Source organism: Silene latifolia, chromosome 6 (genome assembly GCF_048544455.1).
Source record: "Silene latifolia isolate original U9 population chromosome 6, ASM4854445v1, whole genome shotgun sequence".
Taxonomy (NCBI): domain Eukaryota; kingdom Viridiplantae; phylum Streptophyta; class Magnoliopsida; order Caryophyllales; family Caryophyllaceae; genus Silene; species Silene latifolia.
In genome coordinates, this window is record NC_133531.1 from 136,037,193 (window position 1) to 136,057,557 (window position 20,365).

Below are 20,365 nucleotides of genomic sequence, written 5' to 3' on the forward strand. Positions count from 1 at the left end.
ATTTCTAGTTGGATCGCTCAACTTCAAGATCTCCAACCCGCTCAGCGATATATCTGTAACCCTAAACAAACAGAATAAATGCAACAAATAAGTAAGATGATATCCGTGAATGAGTCATTTAGTATATTTTGAATTGTTAAAAGACAGGTGTGTAAATCTAATATCCGTAACCCTAAATCTACCGTACCTGGTATTAATAATGTAGAAGTATGATGAGTGGTTTAAATATACTTACAGGTAAGGTAGAGGATGGAGGGCCAAGGTAAGAGCAACTTTTGAACCATTATTATTAATACCAGGCATACTTATAACAAAATCCTTGTACATTGGAATATATCTTCCTCCAGCCTCGGCCCAAATATCAAGACCCGGATACACCAGGATGCCATCAATATACACTTCCATCACCCTCTGTTTTATCCCCGTCACATTAGCACCCAACTCACACAAATGAAGCCTCACCACGTAGTCAAACCCCGGGTCCACCTCAAACTTCCACGTTATGTTCCGACCTAGATTTATATCAGGCGAGTTGTCTCCCATGCCCCTCCTCGTCCCGTATACTATCTTAGGCGCCACGTAGGCTGGCGTCTTCTTCGTGTAATTAATCTCTAAGTTGTTAAACCCTGGTGGTGGCTGCAACTTTATGCCTCGTTCCCCCATTACGTAGTCTTCGTCCGCCTCCCATTTACGCTTCATTCCCCCTGGATTATCGTCATTCCTATCCACGTTCTCTCCTCCCACGTTTAGCCTGTAAGCTGTCTGGAACGCCGTCGAATTTTGACCCAAGTAGTACTCGCTTACAGGATATTTGGCATATAAGTAATTCGGGTTGGACTCGTTTATGTACAAACTCTCCGGAATTGTTTCTATTTCTTCACCGTTGATGTATCCAAAGGTTGATCTTGTATTATTATTTATTATACCACCTGGAGAGAAGGTTAATTTGAGATTATTTTCACCATTTTTGAGGATAAGTTGGAATTCATATTGTTTTGTTTCTTGGACTGAGTTGAGGAAAGGGTTGAAGTTATGTAAAAGAGTGTAATTATTAGCAAGGAGAGATGTGGAAAATAGGTGAGAAGGAGTGTTGTTGGAGGAAACATTTGGGAAGAAGTAGAGGCGTATGAATATGGGACAAATCAAATGGGCATGTCATCATCAACATAAGGAACCCAACAAAGGTTCACCAAACAATCGTTCATGAGTCATGACTGATTTTCAATCATCAATGTACAAATGTAAGAAAACTGTACAGATTATTAGAATGTAAACAGATCAAAATGTTTATGCAATTTCAAATCCTCAAAAATCCAACAAATAAACAAATGTAAAACTCGATACAACCGTAAAAGGGAGAGATACAAATTTCCAAAATATGTGGCAATACTACAGTTTCATACACCATGTTGTTAACTACCCCTAGATGAACTTCTTACAAGTTACTATCGTCTATGCCGACTCTTTTGTCGCTTATTGTAAAACTGCCTTACAAAGGACTTACCATGTTGTCGTAATCTCGACACAACTGGATTCTATATGAATCAGTGAAGTGAATAAATGAATGAAAGGAATGTTAATGATTGACAGACTAACCTACTCACTCGAGATCTCAAGTTTTTTTTTTCGCTTTCTTTTTTGTCTATATCTTCTCTTTTCTCCTATGGACCTATATGCTTATATACAAATTTCACAAAATTTGGGAAATCTTTTGTTAGGATGTTTTTAAAAAGGGCGGCCAATCACGAAGAATGTGGAAAACATGAGCATTATATGAACCCAAATGGAGTAGCAGAGGATATGCGCAGAACTCATTTGCCATGTTTTGATAGACGCGGTCACACTGGCTGTTGTCGCGTTGTTGAATAAGAACAGTTTTGCGTCTTTGTAGATTGCCTTTGTTGGGTAGACTCGAGTTGTGACGCATGTTCTACCGCCTTGGGCAAAGGCTTCTACTATCGAATGGTCTACCTGTTATCAAAAATTCAATTTCATCGATCAAATTAGACTAACAATGTCAATGTTGTTTAGTTTTTGAATGGTAGACGGAGATTTCGATGGCTTACCAGGATTCTCATAGATAATTTTTCGCCGTTGAGTACTGGAACTGTGCTACCGTAAACGCCTTTGACAACATCAGTAGCTACAGATGACCTGAATCACAAAAACAAGGAAATCAAGACGGATCCAGGAGATACAGCAGGAAAACTGGCTAACAATGAAAAGAAACTGACCTAGATAAATCTGAGCAAAAGAAAGTTTTGAGGCCGCCACCAGTTGTTTTTACGATGTAGAAATAAACGGAAGTTTGCTCTGAGAGATCATTGTCAGCTAGAACTAAGAACCCGAACGGTCCAAGTGCACTCCTTTGAGCAGCTCCCTTACTTTTAGGGCAGCTGTACTGCTCTTCTGATACTGGTAGGCTTTCAATGTCTTCTTTATCAACCGTAAACTCAGCAATTACGTCCATCTGCAATATTATAAACCATTAGCAACATATCGAATTGTAACTATAACACGGTCTATCTATGGTACCAGCTTAAGTTCAATAGAGGACAGACCTCGGTGGCAGCACCGACATCCAAGGGAACGACTGATCCAGGAGATACTACAATTTTCTCGAAATCCTTGCTTCGTTGTCTCAAGGTCTCTACTTCTTCCACTGGCCATAGTATTAAGTTGCTTCCAGTCTTTTGGTCAAAAAGTACTGTTCTAGGAATGGCCTACATTCACAAATCACAATTACAGCATAAATGGTTAAGACCCAACTATTGGAGGCTGCCACGATTTGAACTCGTGACCTTTGTACCATGATAGATGAACCATTTCAACTGATGGTTGAGGCTCAACTATTATATTTATATCCTATTAGAAACCGAAAGAAGTACCTGAAGAGCAGACCATCCTTTCTTAACATCAGCAGCTTCACTATCACTTTCAGGGATCCAACCCCACAAAATCCTCCTCTTCTTTTCTTGGTCATAAAACGTTTTCGAAGCATAAAACTTACCACCATAATCATATCTTAATCCGATTCCGACATCAATTAATGGATTATCAGGCACCCATGTAACATTAGCCTCATCATATGTCCCTAATGCATAGTAATCTTGCCTGTCATCATCCATACTTGCCTTAAGCACATGTTTCAGTAACCGGCCTTTGGTTGAGGTGTTAAGCCCAATGGACTCGGACATGGATACCGGATAGAAGTCGACACACTCCCACATACCAGTCCGTGGCACGGCATGTAGGATGTTATCTAGGAGGTTATATTTCTTAAAGTCACTCGTCTCGTAGACGAGGGCAATACCGGTTTTATTAACAGTCTTGGACCCGATTGTGATCCTCCATTTGCCTTCGGTGGTCAACCAAGCAGTCGTTGGATCGCGGAAGTCTAATTTGTGAATCCCCGGGGGAGGGACGAGGACCGGATTGCCAGGATACTTGACCCATTCGCGAAGGAGTGGGTCGGATAAATTAGCCGGGTAAGCGAGGTTTTGGACTTGAACCGAGTCATTTGTTGAACCAGTGTAGAGCATCATGATTTGGCCATCAGGTAGGATGGTTGCGGACCCGGTCCATACACCATTGAAGTCATACCATTGGTCTGCAACCATGGCTAAGGGAAGGTGGTCCCACTTGATCAAGTCTTTCGACACGGCGTGACCCCACACAATGTTGCCCCATATTGCACCTCCAGGGTTGTACTGGTAGAACAGGTGGTACCAACCTTTGTAGTATAATGGGCCTGTTATCCACAATTGTCCGAGAAAATTCCTACATTAGAAATTTAGAATCGAATGAAAATGACTCGTTAAATTGATTGCTTGCGTAATTTTAATAAAGATTTACATAATTTATTGACACAGCAATAAGACCGCGTAATGTACACGCGACTCATTTACCCCGGTTGCATTTGGAGAGGGGCCTCGATATGTTGACAGCTATGTTGCTCGGACTTTTTAATATTACCTCGCCTACTTCAGAGTGGGGTAGGACTTTCGGACACTTCATTTTAGACCAAAAATATGATTTTTTTTTTTTCATAAAATAAATGAATCTGACACTTGGATATGCACCGGTATCAGATATTCCTAACCGAGTATAAGCAACATAACTTCACACTAATGATCCAGCCAATGAAATCAATGACATATTAAAATCCAGATTAAAAGTTAAAATAACAAATAAAAACATTATTACCGTTTGGATCTGTTGTAGAACAATGCGACGTCCAACCAACCACGAGCCCGAGCAATGGAATACAAAAAAAGCGGAACAAGTTAGTAATATTAAATGTACAATGTCTGGAAGAATAAGGGGGTGTTTGGTTGAGGGGTTTGGAATGGATAGGAATGGAGTTGGGCAAATCTAGTGTTTGGTTGGCTTGTTTTGGAATGGAGTTACATACCGGATGGATTCTAACTCCATTCCAACCCCCTAGAATCTCATACCTAAGTCTTCACCCAAGTTTCCAACTCCATTCCCTTATAGTGTAAAAATAAACATACCAAACAAGTTTAGAGTGGTATGGGGATCTCAATCCATACCTCTATGGTATGAGATTTTAATCCATTCCATTCCACCATCTTGAACCAAACGACCCCTAAGTATTACCACAATCATAATCATGCTGTTTAAACCTGGACGAATAGTAGACTTGTACATTTATATTCGGGGACTCTGGTGCACTGACCTCCATTTAGTTTAAGACGCCTTTGTTTGTGATTAGCTTAAAATTTCCATCAAATTCCCCTACTACTAAAAGAATAAAAATTCTCTTAATTTTCCCTCCAAAAGGTATCTAACTAAATAAGGTAACAAGTAAAAATAAAACATTACATTATTATCTTTTCAATTAATAAATTCTTATAATTAAACTCTAATCTTTTAATTAAAATTCATATTTATGACTGTTTCATTAAATTTCATAATTTATTATGCAATCATTTCCATTTCCAATTCCATAGATATTATTTTTCATCAGTTACACTCTAAAATTACGCAAACCCGATTCTTATGCGGTCTTTAACATAATTATTGTCATCATTTACACCCCATAATTACGTAAATCTATTTCTTATATTATCCTTCATCAGTTACACTCTAACTATGGTGTATATTTTAAAGGACGTAGTAATTTATATGTATTTTTTTAATTAAAAATAAAAAAAAATATTAGTCTAATTATTCGTAAATCGTCTTTTTAAGTGCGTGATATACTGTTTTTATCTGTTTTTGTTATAAGGTTTATACGTATTTTAATTAACTTTTACATTTTTACATCATTTAATTGTAATTTAATGTCATAAATTAGTTTCATGCAATGATATAGCATTATAGAGTTGATTTTTATAGTAAAGTAAAAATGGTTTAAGACAAAAATAACTTAACTTTAAGTGTCTTTTGATAGTAATAAACTTTCATTTTCTACCTTACTAAGATTATATTTGTACATTATAACATTAAATAATTAAATAAAGGTACAGTTAATTTATGCAATTAATTTAAAGAAAATGTCTCTTTATAAAACAAAACTAAAAAATACCGTGTTGTAGCACGAGATCTACACTAGTGCTGAAAGAAAGAGATTATTAACACAAACGATTAGATACTACTCTATTACTTCTCGTTCATCGATCATCAGCATTCCACAGCGTTCAAGATGGTCTGAATGATGGACAACAACAATTAGGATACTAATGGTCTGAAATCTACCAATAAATACATCCGAAATAACCAACTTAATACTACTAATGATGTTCACACTACTAAGATATTCTACTACAACAACTAATCAGGAGGTGTAAGGGCAAATCTCATCATCATTATCATCATCATCAGTTGGATCACTACTCTCCGACGATGTTCCTTCCTCGGCGATCGGTGGCAAGGTTCTGAGGAATGACACAGAGGTGATGCCTTGATAACGAGTGATGGCTTCTAATTGGAGTTGTACTACCCTCATTGTTGGCCTTTGCGTCCTATCCTCGTCTAAGCATTGTGCCGCCAGATTTGTGATAGCAACGATAGTCTCTTCCGACACCTCATTCACAACCTCGGCCGCCAACATCTCTTGGAAAGTGGAGTTTTTCATGGCCTCTTTAAAAGATAATACCAGGTTCTCTCTAGTTCCAGCCTTGGTTTGATAAACCACCTTCTTACCCGTCAATAATTCAATGATGACTACCTCGGAACCGTAGAAATCACTTCTATCATTATATTGTCCAGTTCGATGAAATTCAGGGTCTAGATACCCAAAGGTACCCTTGATTTGTGTGGTGAGGTGTGATTTGTCCACACTCATGGACCTTGAAGTCCCAAAATCGGACCGTTTGGCTCTATACTTTTCATCCAAAAGTATATTATCGGTTTTGATATCCTTGTGCAAGATTGAGGATGAAGAACTAGTATGGAGATAATAAATAGCACCCGCCACATCCAAGGCTATTTGTAATCTCATGGGCCATGTAATCGGGTAGTCATCTGGGTGAAGGAGGTATTTTGACAGGGCTGAATTGACAATGTATTCATAAACGAGGAGAGGAACATCCGTCTCTAGACAACATCCTAAGAGACGGACTATGTTCTTATGATTAATTGCCGAAAGAATAATTGCCGAAAGAATAGCAATCTCGTATATAAATTCTTATAATTGAGTTTGGTCTCCTAGTTTATGCTTTTTGATTGTAACCAAACTCCCATCACCTAACATTCCCTTGTAGACGGTCCCTTGACCGCCCCGACCAAGGATTCTATGATCATTGAAATGTGATTTGAGTATCCCTTTGAAATTAATCGAACTTTCATCATTTTCGCAAGATGACGCGATTTGTGTGCCTACGAATGTGATTTGAGAGTGCGATATATCCAATATTTTAAAATTGCATTAAAATGTGCTAGTAGAAAAAAAATTCACATCATTTATAACGTATTAAATGTCTTTGACCCTAGAGATTGAATATACTACTGTATATACTAAAGTATATATATAATATATAATATATAATATATAATATATAATATATGTATATATATTTTATACTTCCTCAATTTTTTTCAATCTTCTACGGTTACACGTGAGAAGTATTTTATAATTTTGAGCTGGGAAGATAAAAACTTTCGTATGTATTTATTGTTATATATGACCACAATTTATTATTACTTTGTCACGAATATTACTACGTTTTTTACTGTGACAAAAAATATTCACTAAATTAAATTCACAACTTAAATAATTTTTTTTATTAGTTTTCCATTTCAATTTTTTGTTTTATATCAAAATACAATGAAGTTTACTGATAAATATTAATGAGGTGCAAATTTAAAAAATATAAACCTTCCTATATACTAAGAGAATACATCTTCTCTAATGTTTTCCCTCCAAAAAGCTCAAACTTATATATATGGAAATAAATTAGATTTTCATTTATTAAGCTAATTTTCCATTTAAAATAATCTATACATAACAACTGTATTCCTTTATTAATTTCGTGACGAAAAAAGATTTTTTTTAAAAATAATTTGATGTAGTTAAAATATTTTCATAAAAAATACAATTCATAGAATTATTCAATTCTTTTGATTTATTTTAATATTAGTTATTTTTTATAAAAATTCGTGAGATATAAATCTAAAATCTATAACTAATGCACTAAAAATTAAAAGGCTTATATTTACCGCGCATTTGCGCGGAATCTACACTAGTAAATTGACTAAGCACAAAATCACTTTCGAGTACAAACTGTACAATCACCAACTCTTTCACCTTTGTATGGAAACTCTTATTCTTCATATTTCCTTTTCGAAAAAGATTTTCGAACCTATATTACGTACATGATACAATCTATTTGGTCCAAAAATAATTTTACGTGGTCTAATCAAATTAGGCTTCAAGTTCCACAAGTTAAAATGTTATCTAGTCGGACAAGATGTCTCAAGTTCGATTCTCTAAAAATATATGCCGGTCAACGCAAAATGAAATATTTGACCGTCCGTATGATTTGACCCGTCTCAAACCCACCATAGAAAGTAACCGAACAACGATATTGTGACAATAGGTCACGGTTGAAATCCCCTCTCTCAGCTATATTTTACCGGTCTTGCGCCTCATTTGACACCAAAAACGATATTAGATACAAAAAGAACAAAAAACGAAAGGTAAATGTTTTTTCTTACCGTTCATCCAGTTCTTCTGAGGTTGAAAATGAAAAGCAGTTCTTTGCCAAGCTAATTGAAGATCATTCCAATCAAAGATAGGCAATTTAACCCCACGTAACGGTAAATCATTAGCCTTCTCCGAAACACCGTGATTTTTACCTCTAGTTACCTTAAACAAAACATTATTACCCTCAACATCTAATACGCTAGCCAAATTCTGTGAAGGAACCCTTAAGCTCATATCATCATCATCAACTTCTTTATTGGGTTGAACCATATTTTGTTTGTTATTGTTGTTGTCCACCAAGCCCATTATCAATGCAAGTATCATGAGCCCACCTAAAATGGCTAACCCGGCTCGCCATGATCGTCTTGTGACCCTGGCTCCGTTGGCTAACCCCTGGGGTGAATGGCCGGGAGATAGCGGCGCGTATGAATATGGTAGTTCTGAATTCGAGCATGTTACCATGGTTTTTTTTAATGTTGATGATTTTGGTAATGGTTAGGAATAATGTAGGTAGGAAATAATAAGATTTTTATTAAGGGAAATGAAGAGGGAAAAAAACGTGGTGGCAAACAGTTTGACTAGTTTATCTAATTATGAGAGGTGTAGGAAAATTGAGAAAGATCAATCATAATTATAGGGTGTTTTATTATGTTGGATAATCTAGATTTTTTTTTTTTTTTTTTTTTTTTTATTTCAGATGAGCGCACTTATTTCGCAGGTGAGAATCGAACCCCCAACATTATTGTTGGAGTAAGAGAACTCTTACTACTTGAGCTAACTCTTGTTCTCGATGTTGGATAATCTAGATGATATGCTTACCAAATGACCGGTTGATTTCATGTTTAATTGGTCCTAATCGGGTTAGAATTTGGACTATGATTGATAGAAAATTTTTCGTATAATGTCGAATAAATAGTCGGGCATTCTTAATAAGAAACTGGAGGTATCATGATTCATAAGGATCGTGTATTGTACTGATCTTGTGCCTCATTGAATTTTTTTTTTCTTTTCAATTTTGAATAACTATAAATAGAATATCGCGCTCTATGTATATGTTGAGATTCTCCCATATAAATAAAAATTTGTATTTGAAAAAGACTTCATTACTTAAACATCTCAAATTTTGTAAAGACTAGAGCAATTTTCATTGAGTGGAACTCATCTTAATAATGCAAATACTTTATTTTTCTCATAAGATATTAGGATTCAAGTTTATTTAAAAAAAAATCTTACATATAACGAACAAAATGTGATGGAATATTATATATATTGTTCTTATTAGAAGAATAAGTTAGAAGTGAATTTTTAGAGGAACTCGTACACCTTATTGTGTGATTTACGCCAAGTAAGAAAACAGAGAGGAGATGTCACATTGTCACCATCAACAAACTTTCAAAGGAGTTGAACTCATGAACTCAAATTTGTAGTACACCAATTACAATGTGCATGTTTCTTTTACGTGCGAATCACTTTCTTTGGTCTTAAATTATACGGAGCATATTTCTCGTCTTTCAAAAATCCAAATATTACTCGTCCGAAATAATTCTTAAGTACATCCAATTAACCACGTCCGAAATGTCAGAAGATGCCCTATACAATTCCAAACGGATTTATATTTGGACCAGAAACACAGTTATTGATTAAACCGAAAAAGCCCACCAAAATAGCCCACTATGGCCCAGTGGTAGAAAATACAATAACATTGCATACAATAATAATACAAGACTTAAAAATAATGCAGGATATATATAATTAGGCTGCATTTGCTTGAAGATTAGTCTATACTAAACATGATTAGAGCTTGTGTAAGATTTGACTCTGCTCTCTCCATTTCACCAAGGCCTTCAAAAACTGTTTAACCTGCTCATTTCAAGCACAATTGACGGATTAGCGCTAGTGACGGGTTTAATCGTGCAGAGGAATGAAACCGACCAGTATAGAACAAAAAGTCACCTCTGCAGGATCTTTCAGAGAGTAAAACGCCTTGGTTTCTTTCGGAATTGGGGATACTAGAATCCCATAGCCTTGCTTTCTCTTCCGAAGAACCTATCAGAAAACCGAACAATGTGCTTGAAATATTAGACGATCACTCAAGAGATTTGTCGACAACCGACAAGGCGACAAGGATTAATTTTATACCTTAAACGCATCTTCATCAGTCCTGTCGTCCCCGATATATATTGGGAGTACATCATCACTATTAGTCAATCCTGAGGCATGTGTTCCAAGATTAGTTTGTAAGAAATTTGAAGCATGGATATTGAACAGAGCATTTATGCAAACAAACTATTTCGGAGACCAGAAACATACCGAGAGATTCGAGGAGAAACTCGACTGCCTTCCCCTTATCCCAATCAATAACAGGGCGTACCTCCAATACCTACACAAGATTAACAGCGTGAGGCAAAGACGATAGTTAATCTGGAAAGTTCAATTGAGACAATCGTACACCTATACACATTGTTGATCGCAGTACACAGCTGTATGAGGATACCTTCCGTCCGTGAGTTAGGCGTAAGCGAGGATAATTCTTAAGAACATCATGCACGCGCTGGGCAATTGTAGGCCAATTCTGCAATATTCAAGTAGTTCAGCATTTACATAATGGAAAATGTTCTAAAAAAGCTACAAGATTATCACAATCTGGAATTCGTCATGTACTGGTGATTAGCGACTCACTTTCTCATTTACATTACGGTAATGAACAGATGTACAGAACTTGTGATTCTCTACAGTCACGCCTTTGATATCACTAGTTATCTCGACGAGGGTTTTAAAAACCTGAAAGTAATCAATCATCAATCACATTAGTCCAACATAGCAATCTCATAATCTTATAATTAAACGAGCAATACATAAAGAATTGATTGGTCTCGCACAAGAATAAACACTGCCAGTTTTTGATAACGGAAAAAGAAAACAAAAAAAGTTGATTCGAGTACCTCATTGATCATGGGTAAAAATTCTTTTGCTGGCTGGAAGAGACTTACTTCCTTACCCTACAAAAGGACAAATCAACGGACTTAAGTCGTATGTGGAGTTGGGGACTACATCTGTCAATTTTACATTCAATAATGTCGGGATTTTGGATTTGAGAAAAAAGAAAAGAGAAGAGAGTTATGAATGTACCTGCAGGTCAGTAGAGTTAAAAGAGTTAGAGTGGGCATCAGACACTTTGCGCTTCGGACCCATAATATCCATCCCATGACTACCGGCGTAGTATAGTTCTGATAGACCTACCAATTCATAAACCTGAACAAACGCATTTTGATTACTTCCTCAAAAAAAAAAAAAAAACAACAATAATAGGAGATAGATCAATTTCGGGGAAAAAGAGGAAGAATATGGAGTTTGCTAATTACCATATCACGGCTTCTTCCACTTATAATTGCTGTTGGAAAATACTTGGCAACATTTCTCACAGCAGTACGCATCTATATATATCGACAAGTTTATTAGAAAATTTTATAGTTAAGAAATTGATATGATTAATAAACATGAACTAGAATGTTTAGAGTTCTTACATCATCAGACATAAAAGCCTTATCAGGGTCATCCACAATCGGAGAAAGGGTACCATCATAATCAAGAAAAACAGCAATCTTCTTACCCTTTGCGAAACTGGTAATTCTTTCAAAGTAACTCAAGGCAGAAGGATGTTTAATCTGTAAATTTACATTATAAAGGTTAAAAATAGTCGATAAGCAAAAAAATTTCTCTACATGACAAGTAATATGTAAAATATAAAAAGGCATTTATCTTTACCATCCAAGAAGTGTAAGCAAAATCGATATCATCTAAGACAACCCCGGCCTTGAAGTCCTTGAGAAGCTTCTTACGCGGAGGAGAAGAAGATCTCATGGCATCTAACCATCCATTAGACAAGACATCTTCAAGCTTACTCGGTTTTTTCTTGGGGATCGGTATATACAACCCTTTTGAAAATGATGACCCTGGGTTTGAATGAATGCCTACTCTAGGTTCTTTTATAGGGGACGGGTCTGTTAGAACAGGAGACGGTTTGCCTGACAACATATTTTGTAAATCAAGTTCTCTAAATTCTTAAGTATGCTAGTGAGGATAGAGTAATCAAACTATATAATCTTCGTTTTCCCAAGTACTTTTCTATCCAACTCTTTTGTCGATGAAGAACCACCTCTTTAATGTTTTCTTGTCGTTGCAACTAGGTAAATTTTCCATTAAGCATGAAGTACCTGAAAGCTGATCGTAAAACATGTCGATTACAGTCAATTTCATTGAGTAAAATTATGATTGCAAATCAAATATGTATAAAAGAAATCAAATACCTTGTCATATCGAATGCAAAGCTGCATTTACACAAAGTAACTGAACATTATATCCTCAAAGCTAAGTTCCCCCTGAAACAAAATACATTCAACTTTATCAACCAGTAATCAAAATCAAATATATCGCATACAGCAAATTATTGTCAATCATTTAATCACCACATACATACAAAGAATTAATGAGTCGGAGAGTTAAGAGTATACTTTGATGAAGAGTTCTGCGACGAAATCATTATTTATGTAGTTAACATGACTCAAGACTCAAGAGTCAGGACCATAACCATGTAAGACTTCCTATTTTAGCTTCCAGTTTATTAAATTTTCTTTACTAAATATGCCCAACTACTACTGCTCACAGGCCACATCAATGAGCTCCTAAGTCCTAACACATGAAATTGTATCCTGAATTATAATATTTTCTGCTAGTGAATTATTTAAAGCTAAATTGGACCACGTTATCTCGCAAGACGTGGTTTTCTAAGAAAAACCAAGGCGAAGCAATTCCACAGTAACAGAACTGCAAAAAACCAGCATGAGAATATGTTACATGCAAGGACACTAAAATCATCCCACTTTCCCTATAATTAAAAGAGGACACATAAAAAATCAGGCTGGCCTCACATGTAACATGTTCTACAACTCAAACAAGACCAGCATCCCCTCCAATAACACGCGTTTAAGCAACCATGTCGTATATTTTATTTGTTAAAACTGTCAGATCAAATTTAAAGAGATTGTATCACATGGGACACGACGATCAACCCTCTAACCCTAAAACTAATCGAGGACACATAAAAACAAGGTTCATCTCACATGTAACATCTTCTACAACTCAAAAAAGACCCACGATTCCCTTCAATAACACGCGTTTAAGCAACCATGTAGTATAATACTCGTAATTTTGTAAAAACAATCGTCTACCGACGCTGTCAGCAGATCAATGTAAAGAGACTTGTCACAAGAAGTTAAATTACCAAAAAGCTTGATAGTCAATTCAGGTACAAAGTGCTCCCACCAAAAAGGACATTACAATAATATAAAGTTTGTAAGAAGAACAAAATTGATGGAACATTCACACACATAATCTTCACAAAAAAAAACAATATTAAAAAAACAGTGAACTAAATTTATAGTCGGGCTAAAATCAACTGTTTCATTTCATATAGACAACTTTTTTTTTCTTTGGAACAATGAAACAAATAAAGCTGAATTGTATTGTGAAAAGGTTACAATATTTTTACTAGAATTATATAAACTCACTATCTAGAGTAAAAACAAGATCAAATAAAGTTAAAAATGTACAGTCAAGTAAAAAAGTAAGTGAAGAAGAAACAAGAATGTCCTACATCTAGTTAAAAGACATAGGTTAAGACACCAACTACTGAAAAGTATCCCTGACAAAAGCCTCTAGTTTTTCTTTAGCCAAGAGATTGCCACTCCATTGTAGTTGAGATTTGAGAAGTAGAATGTGACAAAATAGTCTAGGATATTTATGTTGTTTAGGACCATGTCACTATGTTGCATGAATATCTTTGATTCTAGCAAAATGTAACTCTAGAATCTTTCTACTTTTCGTCGTATTATTAATGTTGAAATCCCAACTACCCGATGGTGGATGGTGGAAGTATGACATAAGTAGACCTGACAAAATTGACACGATCTATATAGCGCTAGCCCAACTGCTCGATCCGTTTCACGGGTCTAAGTGATAGCAATAAAGATTTTAAGAAAATTTGACATAGCAAGAAGCTCATTTAATGGTAAGCAACAAGGGTTTGAATCTCACTACTTGCAAAGATTACCTTCTCGTCTCCGACTCCTAAGCTACACGAATGACGTAAAAATCTTCCTACCAATCATCAAATGAATGGTGGATGGTTGAAGGATGCCATAAATAGAACTGTCTAAATCGACATTCTATATAGCCCGACCACTCGATCCGTTTGACGGGTCATTTAATGGTAAGCAACAAGGGTTTGAATCTCACTACTTGCAGCATTTACCTTCTTGTCTCCGACTCTTGTGTGACACGAAAGGCTTAAAAATCTTCCTACCAATCATCGTGTCAACTATGCACGCATTTACTTGAAAACAGAATTGTATGACAAGAAAGGCGAATAGGCGATGCAACAATCTTCTATGCTAGAAAAAAAAAAAAGTGATGCAAGATATGAAAGCATGAGTAGGAAGTATCATAAGCTATGCACTATGGTAGGTCAAAAACCAACAAACAGATAAACTAGTGATCTTTTTCACTAACCTGCCTAATTTTGATAGTAAGAGGCAACACAACACCAAAATAAAAGCAAACTCAAATATAAAAAATACGATATGTGTGACGAAGTTTAATCATATAATACTCCGTAACAGCGTGCCTAATGATTTATTAGCTAAGTTGATTGTGATGGACATTAGGTGAAGTGAGGAAAAGGGTATAGCTACCAAGTGCTTTTAATTGTTACTTTAACATCAGCACTGCAGAAAGAAAACAACAGCTAACTCATTAAATTACATTTGTGATTAAGACACTTTTGTAAAAAACTAGTTCATTTTCAACCTGTGTGACCTGCAGCAAACTTCCAAACAAATATAGAACATATAGGCCTTTATGTACTACACTATTTTTGACCACAGTGGTTGGCCCTTGCAACATAAACAAACACCACCTGAAATATTGTACATTATTGTTTTATTGATTGGGTGAAACATCATTGTCTATGAAACAAATGTGTCAATACTCCCTCCATTCAAATCCAAATTCCCGGGTTTTAGGATATTCATTAGAGAAATTTGGAGTTTATGGGGGACTCGGATATGAAGTGAGGGAATTAAAATAACATCACTTGTTTGGATGGGGTATTTTGGAGGCAAAGGGACCTCATTGCCATAGGTGCACTAAGTAAGCACCGAGTATACTAGATCTTCTCCTCCCCTTGTTTGGATGGGTCATGGGGGATCTATTTTACTTTCCACTAGCTACAAGCCAAATTAATGCCAGAAAGGTTCTTTACCCTCTCCCCTCTCCTTTCCCTACTCGAATTGTGTCCAACAAATTTGTAGCGAGCCTTGTAAATGAATGGAGTCAAAAACTTCGGTTAAGACGCGGCTTGAGATACGTTTGATGGATGGTTTAATTAAATTTGTAGCGAGCCTGATCTCAATCTTTGATAGGCACGCTCTTTTGATCTCATTTAAAAAAAAGTGTATTTTTTACTTCATACCGTGCAAAAATCAAACCCAAGTGTGACAGTACCACTGTTTTGTAAGAGGCATTTTAAAAATATAGAGACAAATTCGGTGGGATGGAGTACTAAACCAAACAAATACAGAGACAAATTCAAAGAGCTCTTTCAAGCATTTCTAAGATCGGTATCACAAAATGATTCTCAATCGTGAAATCATGCTCTTTTTAGATTGGATCAAGCTTGAGATTGAGCTAGAGTCACTCTCGACCTCTCATATTTAAGCTTTCTCAAAACTTCTACTCTTCAAGTGTATGGTATTTATAGATCAACATACGGAGTACTAAACCAAGATAAAATATTCATAAGCTCCGAGTTTTATCAAGCACATTAACTCCTCAAAACCTTTCAAGCATATTTGAACCTAAATCTATGAATACAACTCAAAATCACCAAAAATTAAAGCTACAAAAGGCTCAAAATTACAAATTCTTGTATAATGCAGTCTTACAAAAGAAGTTTGTAAAACAGAATCAACGAATATAACTCTGTTTTACACAATTTCAGTGTAAAACGACGTTACATGAGAATGACCGACTCAAAATTGAGTAGGGAAGAAAGAGTTCCACTACATTTCCATTTACGGAACTAAGATAGATTGTATGGGCACCTAAATAGAGCCAAAAACATTGCAAATTGGTACTACTCCTAAACAACAATGTCTAGCATTTAACATGAAAGTGTCAAGCACCTAACTTTCACATTAAATAATTGGGAAAATCACCTCTTTCACGCATCCAACCACCAAATTTCTGGAACATACTACAAAAAATACTAATATTAAAAGTGTAAGGACGGTGCCTCACACAAGTGGGGACGTGTCTTATTCAATAGCTTGCGAGGATGAAAACACCCACCACAGCCACAAAATAAAATACTGCTCCCTATTTTAAAACAAAATGAATGACAATTCACAAACAAAAACACTAAAAATAACAACCAAGTTTTAAACTTTATGGCTTTATAACACGTATTTGTATCCAACGTGCGGTCCTCCATCACATTACCTTAATTCAACCATAAAAAAATGCCCAGAAAATTGAATTTCTAAACAAAATAGAAATAAAAATTGCAGAAAAAAATTACAGAAATTATGCTAAGTCATTATATTTGCATGTTTCACCGAAATAAATCGGAATAATTTGCTGGGATTAATACCCGTTAATGCAAATCATGCAAATCATTAAACAAAAATTACAAATGTCGAGTTAAGGCGGCCTTACACAAGAATACAGTTATCTACGGGTCATTTACATGTTAGTGAAATTCGTCTACACAATGTTACTGTAAAACCGTCTTGCACAATATCAATGGATGGAAGAAAAAAAAACCATAATTAAGAATAAAATAAAATAAATAAATTGGACGTAATTAATTTTAATAATTACCTGAATTATAGAAATGCAGAATGACTGAACAAAGTTATAATCTTGTAGAGAAATAAAAGGTGGGAAATTTTAATGGGAGAAAAGCGGTGGAAAAAGGAGGAGATATGAAGGAAATGGTGAGAATAGAAATGGAGAAATAAGAGGCAAATAATTTTGGTATTTATAGAGTTTCATACTCCGTATGTTTTATTAAGGCCGTAATTCAAAAGCCAACTTGCCTAGTTTTGCCCCAATTTTGGAATTTTTATATAGTATTATTTTTTTTCTCCATCTTTTTTTTTTTAATAAATGTAATGCATATTTACATGGAGTCGCTACGAGTTGGGTCTAGGTCAGGGGTGTGTTAGAGTTTGGTGTCCTTACACTGAACCGGCTTAATGGAAAGTGCAGGTCGAGTCGGGCTGGGTTGGCTTAAGTCGGGCCTTGACCCGGTGGCGAGTTGAGGCGGGTAGGACATGGTGGACAATTTTTTTTTTTTTTTTTTAAGATTCTTAGATTGGTAGGGGATGGGCTATGAAAGTTTGAGACTAACCCGACTCGAATAAAAAGGTCAATTTTAGGCCAGGTCATAGTGGGTTAAGCGAGTTAGGGGTATAGCGGTTCATGGCAGAATGGCCTGCCCTGGCCAACCCTATTGGCCACATCTAACTAGCATATGACATTAATATTTCGCTGATGAATTGAAGTTAATGGCTAATTTGAGATAAAATTGAATTTTTTTATTTAAAAGCGTTTTGCTTGTGACAGACACTATCCGCCACAAGTTTGCGACGGATAGTGCTCCTCTCACAATAAGACAAGTGGGAGGGCAAGTGGGAGGAAATGGAGCATCCCATGGATATTGCCATTTGCATATTGTGAGAGGGGCAGTATTCGTCTTCAGCTTGTGACGAATAGTACACGTCTTCAATGAGAATTTGTGCTAAAATAAAAGATTACAGAAGATTGGTGGTTAGTGAAGAGTGAAATAAATAGGAGATGATCATGACAAATCATTACTTCCGTAAGGCGAGGGGTAACGGAATATTCTCCCATTATTAGTGAATGGCTTATTACACTATCTTCCTCATTTTGTAGTTCACCACTAGAAATCATCACATTAAACTTAGGTAGCAGTTGTAGCACGGACACTCCTTCTAACCAACTATTCCGTGCCCGACACCGACACTCGTCGGACATACGCGAAAACGCCTAAATGTGTCGGATAGCTATAAACGAGGAATGAGATGTCGAAACACTAAAAGAGCTTGATTAGAAGGCGGGTTTTAGTGAGAAATGAGAATAAGTTATAGTCAAGGTCAAATTTTACCTTCAATTATTTAAATTTAATATCAAATACATTTACAAAAATATATTTTATTAAATTTATATAATGTGTCACGTGTCCTAAATATAATGAGAAACCATGTCACGTGTCCTGTCTGTAATACCAAATATTTTGGGACCCACAAAGGACCTTGGGACACGTGAGGGGGACCCACGTGTACTCGGAAGTAAAGGATGGCCATTCACTAGACCAAATAAGACCTAAACTAAACTTAGTAGACTTCCAGTGGACCGAGTAGAACCTCCAGCGGATCGAGTGTCTAACACTCAATCGAGTAGGGCATATACTCGACCGAGTGAACCGGTCACTCGGTCGAGTGACATTGTGCAGTACCCGATAAATGATATTTCGGGATTACACCTTATCCAAACCTCTTATTCCTTTCATTCTTCTTCTCCTTCCTTCTTACTCTAAACAGTCTCCCCTCTCTCTAGATGCTCCCTAAACCTCTCCCATAACCTTCAAGCTTAAATTAAAGATGGAACATCCCTCCTAATCCCAGATATAATACTACGGATTTTATAGGCTGGTACTCGACCGAGTATGGCCTACTCGGTCGAGTACAGTGTGTCGTGTAGCCTGTTTGGCTACTGCCCAGGAGCACTCGACCGAGTATGCTGACTACTCGATACTCGGCCGAGTATCCGGCCTGACGGGTATTATTTCCGCGGTTTTGATTAAAATGATTAGAGATTATATATATAATCGTTCATCAGTTTCTAAAGCCATTTCTTCCAAAACATAAACTGTGTTTCATTCTCCTCTAATCATCTTCATCAATTCCAAGGCAAAGGTCGTCGATTGTGGGTTCTAGCATCTTATTCCGTGTCAATCGTTGTAGTAAGTGTCTTATCCTTATTGATCTATTGTCGTTCTTATAAGTTAACAAACCCTAGTTTGGGTTAATTTGGGAGTTTAGGGTTTGGTCATCATATGTGTGTTGATTGTTGATTATCATTGCTGTAGGTGACGATGTGGTATTTGTTATGCATATTGTATGATTGATTAGAGCATAGCGGATTGCAAAAAGGTAGGGTTTCCCTACTCAGTTTATGTTGATTGAATTAAGATGTGATTGTTTTGTGTTTGCTGTTATCTGCTGATCATCGGAGTGTTGGTGTTGTGGTGGTGGTTGTGATGTTGTGGTGTTGTGATGATTGTGTTGGAGTCACTTGCGGGAGTGGCTTCACGCCCTAGTTCGCTCTCCGTGGAACCCGTCAGGGGAGGGGATGTGCACATTAAGGGACATGGTTATCGCTCGTTGATGAGCGGGATTTAGGTGGGGATTGGCTGCGGTCCCCCACTGGCGGCGAGGATTACCTGTTGTGATGGGTAATCTGGCAGGGCTACACACTTTGGTGTGTAGTCGGTTACTATGTGAGTTCGGGAGACCGGGGATGGTGGATGATCAGCTGGTTACTTATCATATTTGTCTTATTTTAATTATGCAAAGAATCGACCCCGTGTTGTTGTTTTGTAAAACTGCGGTGATCCATTCGGGGATGGTGAGCAGATTATGACAGTAATGCGAGATGTTTAGCTATGGGACGATCATGGGGAGTCATCACTTGAGTCTAACTTCCATTGTTACGAGTTTAGTGTCTTTGATTTGATTGTATTGGGGTTCTTACACTTTTATTTTGAGTTGGTCTGAGATAATGTAATCGTTAAACTCTTTATACTTTAATAAAGTTGTTTTGGATTGTTGCTTTTGATATACTAACCTCGGGCAACCGAGATGATAACAGCCTTTTATGCTAGGGTAGTCCTTGGTAAGGTACCTTGGTATGAGGGGTTGTTACACCAGATCTACCTTTGTAAATCGAAATCTCACATTCCTCCTTTGTCTTATGTTAATCTCAATCTTAGGGTTTTACTAGAGAGAGATTAATTAGTAGTTTACTTATGTAATATGGGTAAGGGGTTTCATA

General features: G+C 36.5%; 2 protein-coding genes across 2 annotated transcripts; both read right to left on the reverse strand.

Moving 5' to 3' along the window:
• Positions 1 to 1,508: 1,508 nt before the first annotated feature.
• LOC141587353 (acid beta-fructofuranosidase 2, vacuolar-like) lies at positions 1,509 to 8,753 on the reverse strand. The gene is made up of 7 exons (XM_074408820.1): positions 8,182 to 8,753; positions 4,207 to 4,215; positions 2,889 to 3,751; positions 2,562 to 2,723; positions 2,235 to 2,470; positions 2,067 to 2,154; positions 1,509 to 1,971 (listed from the first exon to the last, which is right to left on the reverse strand). Exons 1-7 carry the CDS (start codon positions 8,630 to 8,632, stop codon positions 1,726 to 1,728), a joined length of 2,055 nt encoding a protein of 684 aa, XP_074264921.1. The 5' UTR covers positions 8,633 to 8,753; the 3' UTR covers positions 1,509 to 1,725.
• Positions 8,754 to 9,785: 1,032 nt separating this feature from the next.
• On the reverse strand, positions 9,786 to 17,312 carry LOC141587355 (putative trehalose-phosphate phosphatase F). Its single transcript, XM_074408821.1, has 13 exons — positions 17,108 to 17,312; positions 12,478 to 12,549; positions 11,936 to 12,391; positions 11,695 to 11,835; positions 11,533 to 11,604; positions 11,300 to 11,422; positions 11,113 to 11,169; positions 10,850 to 10,951; positions 10,665 to 10,742; positions 10,481 to 10,550; positions 10,310 to 10,380; positions 10,124 to 10,216; positions 9,786 to 10,030 (listed from the first exon to the last, which is right to left on the reverse strand). Exons 3-13 carry the CDS (start codon positions 12,203 to 12,205, stop codon positions 9,965 to 9,967), a joined length of 1,143 nt encoding a protein of 380 aa, XP_074264922.1. The 5' UTR covers positions 12,206 to 12,391; positions 12,478 to 12,549; positions 17,108 to 17,312; the 3' UTR covers positions 9,786 to 9,964.
• Between the last annotated feature and the right edge of the window lie 3,053 nt (positions 17,313 to 20,365).